The following is an 8,641-nucleotide window of genomic DNA, read 5'->3' as shown; positions in this document are numbered from 1 at the left end:
TTTGTTCCTATAATTTGTATTGACTGAATCGAATTAATTGTGACTAGATTCGAGCCGATCGGAGTTAGAAAATCGAGGCAAAGGCATTCTTATTGACTGATTGAGCTTGGCTTGAGGTAAGTGGCTTATCTAACACTGTATCGGGGAAATCCCCTTAGGATTTGATACTGTTGTAACATTTTGTGATATGTAAGCGTCGTGTACGTGAGGTGACAAGTGCGTACACGGACTAAATTTGGAAATATCGGTTCTTGCTGAGTAGTCTTCTTTTAAATTCTTTAACTGAGTTGCTTTAGTATATGTAGTGATCATGTTTAGTCTAGTATCACATGTCTATGTGCCCTAACTCTTACTTGCAATATGTGCAACATGCTTAGCTGAATTACCTGCTTATTTGATTTGAGTTAAATCTTTAACTGTGAGATTCTTTCTATAAATTTGTTGTTTCCTTCGGATATTTGTTGAATATTTACTTTGGGACTACGAGGCGGTTCCTCGGGAGATCCCCCTATACTGTATATTTACTTTTGGGACTACGAGGCGGTTCCTCAGGAGATCCCCCTGTACTACATATTTACTTTGGGACTACGAGGCGTTTACTTGAGAGATCCCCCTATACTGCATATTTACTTTTGGGACTACGAGGCGGTTCCTCAGGAGACCCCCCTGCATTGCATATTATATTTGGGACTACGAGGCGGTACCTCGGGAGCGCCCATGTTGTTTACCTCTATTTGCTGTGTTGTTCACTTCTAAGTCATTTCGTTATATTATTATATCCTCTGTCTTACTTTTCTATTATTTCCAGTAGAGCCTGACCTAACCTCGTCACTACTCTACCGAGGTTAGGCTTGGCACTTACTGCGTACCACTGTGGTGAACTCATATTACGCTTCTGCATATCTTTTTGTGCAGATCCAGGTACTTTCTATCAGACCAGGTATCAGTGAACTAGCTGTACACGGAGACTTCAAGGTACATCTGCCAGCATCCGCAGACCTAGGAGTCCCCCTCTATCCTTAATATGTTGTCTTCCTGATTTCTCTTTAGACTTTGATGTATTGAGACACTCAGAATAAATTTTTAGAAGCTTGTCACTTATTTCTACCAGGTTTTGAGAGTTGAAATTATTAAATTGCGGTTTTATATTTATTTCATATGTTGAGAATTGGGCTTCAGTTTTATTTTATGTATTCTCGCAAATTGTTAGGCTTACCTAGTCTTAGAGACTAGGTGTTATCACGACAACCTATAGAGGGTGAATTGGGGTCGTGACAAGTTGGTATCAGAGCTCTAAGTTCATAGGTGTTATGAGTCACAAGCAGTTTTAGTAGAGTCTCGCGAATCGGTACGGAGACGTTTGTACTTATCTTTGGGAGGCTATGGAACTATTAGGAAAATGTTCACTTCTTTGATTCCTTATCGTGCGTATTTGTTAGATTCGAAATTCTAAACTCTTGTCTTTCTATTCTCTCACAGATGGTGAGGACACGCACAACTGGATCTGATAATCAGACACCCACGCCCCATGTTAGAGCCGCAAGAGGCCGGGGCTGGGGCCGGGGCTGGGGAAGAGGCTGAGCCAAAGGCTGAGGAAGACCACGTGGTGCAGCTAGAGCACTTGCTCGAGCTGCTGCGGCAGAGCCACCAGTAGCTCCAGTTGGAAAGCAGACACCTGAGATGCATGTTACTACCCCTGCACTTCAGGAGACTCTTGCTTAGTTTTTGAGCATGTTTGGCACTCTAGCTCAGGCAGGTTGATTCCACTTGCTTCTGCCACATCTCAGGCCGGGGGAGGCGCACAGACTCCCACCGCCCATACCCCAGAGCCACGGGCCCAGGTTGACCATGCCCCAGAGGTTATACCAGTGCAGCCAGTTATCCTAGTTCAGCCCGAGGTTAGGCAGTAGTTTCGGAGGGGGAGTAGCTTAGGCTCGAGAGGTACAAGAAGTACCACCCTCCCACTTTCAGTGGTTTGGCTTCAGAAGATGCTCAGGATTTTCTTGAGGAATGTCACCATATCCTTCATACTATGGGTATTGTGGATTCTAGTGGGGTTTCTTTCACGACATTCCAGCTTAGAGGAGCGACCTACCAGTAGTGGCGGGCATACGAGTTGGATAGTCCAGCTGAGGCAGCTTCACTCATATGGACTCAGTTTTCAGATATGTTCCTCAGAATCTTCGAGATGCATGGCGCGCAGAGTATGAGTTGCTGCGCCAGGGTTCTATGACCGTGTCAAAGTATACGGTCTGATTCAGTGATTTGGCTAGGCATGCACCAGCCTTGGTTGCTACTGTTCGAGAGCGGGTTCGCCGATTTATTGAGGGGCTCCACCCTAGTATCAGATTCAGTATGGCCCAAGAGTTGGAGATGGATATCGCATACCAGCATGTGGTGTCAATTGCTAGGATATTGGAGGGTATGCGGATCTGGGAGGGACACAAGAGGGAAGCTAAGAGATCCCAAGATTCTGGTATGTATAATAGTTCTAGTGCCCCATCTACAGCTCGTCAGGGTAGGGGTTATGGGAGTCGTCCTGTTCATTCAGCACTTCCAGCCACCAGCGGTACTCCGGCCATTCCTAGGCCCCAGGATCCTTATTATGCACCACCAATGTCTAGTGTACCTCCTGTACGGGGTGCTTCCAGCGGTCAGTCCAGTCGATCAAGCCTGAGCCAGTCACAGTAGACACGTCCTTCGAGAGCTTGTTTTTAGTATGGTGACACTCGTCATATGGTGAGGGATTGCCCCAGATTCAAAAGGGGTGTACATCCACAGATTTCGCAGGCTTCACCTATTCTACAGGGCCCTCAGGCTTCTCAGGCCATGGTTACTGAACCAGTTGCCACTCCACCTGCACAGCCAGCTAGAGGTGGAGATCGGAAAGGTAGAGGTCGCCTTAGAGGGGGAGGTCGGGCCAGATATTATACCCTTCCTGCTAGGACGGAGAAAGTTGCATCCGATTATGTTATCACAAGTATTGTTCCGATCTGTCATAGAGATGCATCGGTCTTATTTGATCCAGGCTCTACTTATTCTTATGTGTCAACTTATTTTGCCCCGTATTTGGGTGTACTCCATGATTCTTTGAGTTCTTCTATTTATGTATCTATACCTGTGGGTGAATCTATTATTGTTGATTGCGTGTATCGGTCGTGTTTGATTGTTATCAGTGGTTTTGAGACCAGAGCTCATTTATTAATGCTCAGTATGGTGGATTTCGATATTATTTTGGGCACGGACTGGTTGTCGCCCTATCACGCTATCCTTGATTGTCACGCCAAGACGATGACGTTGGCTATGCCAGGTCTACTGCGGTTAGAGTGGAGAGGTACCTTGGATTATGTTCCTAGCAAGGTTGTTTCATTTCTTAAGTCTCAACGAATGGTTGAGAAGGGGTGTGTGATGGTAGGCTATAACTATGTATTTTGGCCACTATTTGCACTCTAATCCACTGCACTTTACTGATGTTTGAGCGTTAAATGGTAGTAAATTGCTCTGATTGAGTACTTTATGCTTTGCAGGAGCAATTACGGGCTACAATGAGGTTAAGGAGCGTTTTTGAGCTAATATGGAGCGTTGAAGGCCAAGTAAAAGCTTATGGAGTAAATTGGGAGTTCGTTCGAGGATCAAAGGAGGTTCGCGCACTTAAAAAGAAGAATGAAAAAAAAAGAGCAAAAAATTTCCCAGGTGCGCGGTCGCGCACTGACCACGCATTGGGCCACGCAAGTCAAGCAGAAACTATCCAATGTGTGTGGCCAGATGTGCGGTCACCTGCCCAAGTGCGCGGCCGCTCACGTCCTTCCGAGAGAATATTTACCAGGGCTAACATTGTAACTGCGGGGGCGACTTTCCTTGACCTATATGAAGCCCAGCTCGTTTAAAAATAGGGTATTTTGTTTTTTAGGAGTAACTTTTGAGGGAGAAAAAGCATGGAAGCAACGGGAAATCAAGATACTTGATCCAATTCACTTAATACGAAAGTTTGGTTGAATTGAGGAATTGTAATATCTTCTTATTCTTCTAACACTTTTGTTTTGAATACTTTCTTCGTTATGGAGTAATTCTCCTTAGGGTTGTTGACGGATGTTGTGAATTGATTATTGTTTTGGATTTTACTCTATGTTAATTGCCCGACCTTACTGAATGAGTTCTTAATTGAATTGCAAGGTTTATTGTAGTTTCACTTAAATCAAAAGAGAAGTTTACTGCTATTTGCTTTGTGCTATCTTAATTGGGTTGATTTTACGCCTCTTCTAGGTAATCGAAAGAGCTTAAGGAGTTATTGATTTACCCAATTCAGGAGAATAACAGAGAGGTGTTCTCTGGAAGATCATTCATTCACTATTTTTGTGCATACATTCATAGGGCCTGTTATTGGGTTAGCGAAAGGAATAAAAATTTATTCGAAAGAAGAATTGAAATACTAGAAGTAGCCTTATCATCTGTTGAAGTCGAAAGAATCAATAGAAGCTAAGATTGAATTTAGCATAGGGTTACCCGGAACAATAGTTGATCACATAGCTTGTCATCACCCTTGCCTCTCTCATTGATATTCCTTTGTTATTACTAATCATTCAGGTATCACCAGTTTCTTATAGCTGATAATCTTAGTTTATTTGTAGTCAATAATAACATAAATTAAAAGGTTGATTATCCTGGATAGTGTTAAGCTGAAGAATTAATAGAACATTATTGAAATCAATCTCTGTGGAGACGATTTGTTACTATACTATCTTTGACTAGCGAACCTAAGTTTATACGCTGGTTTTGCGCTAGTCAAATTTTGGCGTTGTTGCCAGGGATTGGCGATTAATAGTGTTTAAATTTGTTTTCAGTGCTAATTCAGGAATTACTTTATTTTATTTTCCTTTTTTACGCTATCATCTGTGTGCAGGCAACAGGTTAAGTTCATCGGTGTATGACTCGATCCTCTTCAAAGGACTTGGTGCCATACGACCCAGAGTTAGACAAACATCTGAGGCAGTTGAAAAGAGAGAAAGGAGCGAGTGGATTGTTGTTGGGTCAGCCTTCAACTCAGGATAAAATGGTGAACAACGAAGAGATAGTAGACCTAGCTACCAGAGAGGCAACTCAGCAACAGGAAGCACGATTAGCGGCTGAAGCGGCCCGTAGAATTGCTGATGAAACAGTTGATAGAGATCGAAGACTTAATCCCAACCGAATTATCGAGGATGCCTATGAAAATGTAGGCCCTAGGCCTGGGAGATTATGCTAGACCGATGTACAACCAACAACAGTCTAGTGTGTGGCCCCCACTCATCGATGCCAACAATTTTGAACTCAAACAGGGAGTCATCCAGACCATTCAGAATAATTACATTTTCAGAGGCAAACCCAATGAAGATCCCAACAACCATCTCATGGACTTTGATGAAATTATGAACACGTTCTGCTACAAATGGAGCATCACATGATGCTATATACCTCAGAGCATTCTCGTTCTCGCTGAAGGATGATGCAAAGCAGTGGCTGAGAAGTTTGCCTACAGGGTCAATCCGTACGTGGGAGGAGATGACTACCAAGTTTCTGGAAAAATATTTCTCGGTTGCTAAGATAGGAAGGAGATTCACAATTTCAGCCAAAGTGAAGGAGAGACAGTGTTCGAAGCATGGGAAATATTTAAGGAGTTGCTGTGGAGGTGCCTTCACAACGGAATGGAGCAATGAATGCAACTTCAGGACTTTTGGGATGGTTTAAACCCGTTATCAAGGAGATTGCTAAATAGTGCAATTGCAGGCCCTCTGATGAAGAAAACTCCGGAAGAGATCATTACTCTCTTGAATGAACTATCTGAAGATGCAGATCAATAGTCCATAGACCAAGGGGATCGAAGAAAATCAGCAGGGGTGCACCAAGTAGAATCATTTGTAGCAATGCAAGCCCAAATTGCAGCAATGGCTAAGGACATCAAGCAATTGACTATGGCTCAGGTGCAAACTCAACCACAGATGGGTTGTGATATCTATGGGATAGGACACCCTACACACGAGTGTCAAGCTACATCTGAGGAGGTCAACACTGTAGGAAATTTTAATAGAGAAAACTACCAAGGTGGGAACAACTTTAATGCTATGGGTCAAAGACATCCAGGTTTTTCGTGGAGTTCACCTAATGGGAGCTTGAACTCATGGCAGTAAAATAATCTCAGACCCTAGGGTCAGGGACAACCAGGTTTTCAGAACCAGCAGAGACAACAATACCAGCCACCACAGCCAAATCAGTCAAATATGGAAGATCTCATGAAGGCATTCATCAACAAAACAAATGAAAAATTTGAGACTCAGGGCACGACTATCCGGAACTTAGAAAGGCAAATGGGACAAATTGCAAATTTGTTATCTCAGAGGGCTCCTGGGACTCTCCCATCTGACACTGAAAAGAACCCGAAGGAAACAATCAAAGCTATATCTCTGAGAAGCGGAAAAAACATTGACTGACCCAATAGTGAAGGCTAAATCGGAAATGGTCAACAAGCAGACTGAGACACCAGCAGAGGAAAAGAATGAAGAGCAAAAGATCCAGAATAGCGAGGTACAAAAAGAAATTGAAGAAAGTAGACATATGCTAGCTCTACCGTTCCCTCAAAAGATGAAGCGGGAGAAACTTGACAAGTGTTTTGGGCAATTTTTGGAGATGCTCAAACAACTTTATGTGAACATCCCCTTCACAGAGGTACTCACTCAAATACTCGCTTATGCAAAGTTCTTGAAGAAAATCCTGTCTAGCAAGAGAAAATTAGAGAAGACAACAGTGGTCAAACTGAATGTCCACTGCAGTGCTATATTGCAAAACAAAATTTCTCAAAAGTGTGGGGACCCAGGAAGCTTCACCATACCATGCTCGTTAGGGAGTGAAAAGTTTGACAAGGTCCTCTGTGATTCAGGTGCGTCTATAAATCTAATGCCTCTGTCTGTATTCAGGAAACTGGAAGGTGAACTTGGAGTGATCAAATCAATACCAATGTCCCGACAACTGGCCGACCAGACCACTGTTCTACCTGAGGGAATCATTGAAGATATTCTAGTGCAGGTGTACAAGTTTGTATTCCCCGACGATTTTATTGTGGTGGATATGGAGGTGAACAAGGAGGTGCCTTTAATTCTAGAGAGGCTATTTTTGTGTACAGGTAGAGCCACCCTTGATATTTATGAGGGGCAGCTTATGCTTAAAGTGGGAACTGAGAAAGTAGTGTTCCAGATAAAGAGAATGATGAAATACCCCAGTGATGAGGTGTCTGCCTGCTCGTGTTTCAAGCTAGATATCATTGGGGAGTTGGCTGAGAAGTACAAGTTTGACAAGCTTGTGGGGGATACTCTAGAGAGGTGTATTACTTAGTCTAGCACAGTGGATGATGAAGATCCTGAAATAAAGAGGTTGAAGCTCTTGAAACTGAGGAGCAAGTGGTTGATGAGGAGGAACTAAAAAAGGAGGCTTCTATGCCCAATATGGAATTGAAAGTCCTCCCCACTGACTTGAAATATGCTTTTCTTGAAACTAACAACTTTCCTATGATTATTTCTGCTGATTTAACAGGTACACAGGAGCAAAAATTGGTGGAGCTGCTGTCAAAGCACAAGAAGGCCATTGGTTGGAGCATAGCTGATATTCAAGGAATCAATCCAGCTATATGCATACACAAAATCCTGTTGGAAGAAAATAGCAAGCCAGTGGTGCAGCCTCAACGCAAGCTGAACAAAAATTTGGAGGAGGTAGTGCACAAGGAGATCATCAAATTGCTAGATGCGGGAGTGATTTTTTCCATCTCTGATAGCCAGTGGACTAGTCCAGTGCAAGTTGTACCAAAAAAGGGGGGCATGACAGTGGTGAAAAATGAAAATAATGAATTGATCCCCACAAGAACAGTCACCGGGTGGAGAATGTGTATTGATTATAGAAGGCTGAATGAGGCAACAAGGAAAGACCACTTTTCACTCCCTTTTATTGATCAAATACTCGAGAAGGTGGTTGGACACGGATGCTACTGCTTCCTGGATGGGTATTCAGGCTACAATTATATACCCATTGCACCAGAATATGTTGAGAAGACCACATTCAGTTGCCCGTCAGGTATTTTTGCTTACAGGAGGATGTCGTTTGGGCTATGTAATGCACCTGCCACCTTTTAGAGGTGCATGATATCTATATTCTCTGATTTAAACGTGAAGTGTCTAGAGGTGTTCATGGATGATTTCACCCTTTTTGGTGATGACTTTGAGGATTGTTTGATGAATTTGAAGCTCGTGCTTGAACGTTGTGAAGCTACTCACTTGGTTCTTAACTGGAAAAATTGTCATTTCATGGTAAAGGAGGGAATTGTCCTGGGCCACAAGGTAACTGTGCATAGAATTGAGGTTGACAAAGCTAAGGTGAATGTTATTGCTAGTCTCCCTCCCCCGACTTCGGTGAAGAGCATAAGAAGCTTCTTGGGACATGCTAGGTTCTATAGGAGGTTTATAAATAAAAGTTCCAGAATTACCAAGCCATTGACACAATTGCTAGCGAAGGATGCCAAGTTTATTTTCAATGTGGAGTGCTTAAGAGCATTCAAATTGATAAAGGAAAAGCTTGTGAGTGCTCATATTATGGTGAAACTTGATTGGAGCCTTCCATTTGA

General features: G+C 43.1%; 1 protein-coding gene across 1 annotated transcript; it reads left to right on the top strand.

The window, feature by feature from the left end:
* Positions 1-6,489: 6,489 nt before the first annotated feature.
* LOC142178292 (uncharacterized) lies at positions 6,490-7,362 on the top strand. The gene has a single exon (XM_075247622.1). It carries the CDS (start codon positions 6,490-6,492, stop codon positions 7,360-7,362), a length of 873 nt encoding a protein of 290 aa, XP_075103723.1.
* Positions 7,363-8,641: the final 1,279 nt, after the last annotated feature.

This window comes from Nicotiana tabacum, chromosome 24 (genome assembly GCF_000715075.1).
Source record: "Nicotiana tabacum cultivar K326 chromosome 24, ASM71507v2, whole genome shotgun sequence".
NCBI classification, from domain to species: domain Eukaryota; kingdom Viridiplantae; phylum Streptophyta; class Magnoliopsida; order Solanales; family Solanaceae; genus Nicotiana; species Nicotiana tabacum.
The sequence above is the reverse complement of the archived record's forward strand: the minus strand, read 5'-3'. Positions and strand labels throughout refer to the sequence as shown.

Bases quoted from the DNA above. Each gene is read 5' to 3' on its own strand.
- LOC142178292 (XM_075247622.1), top strand. From the start codon at position 6,490: ATGGTCAACAAGCAGACTGAGACACCAGCAGAGGAAAAGAATGAAGAG.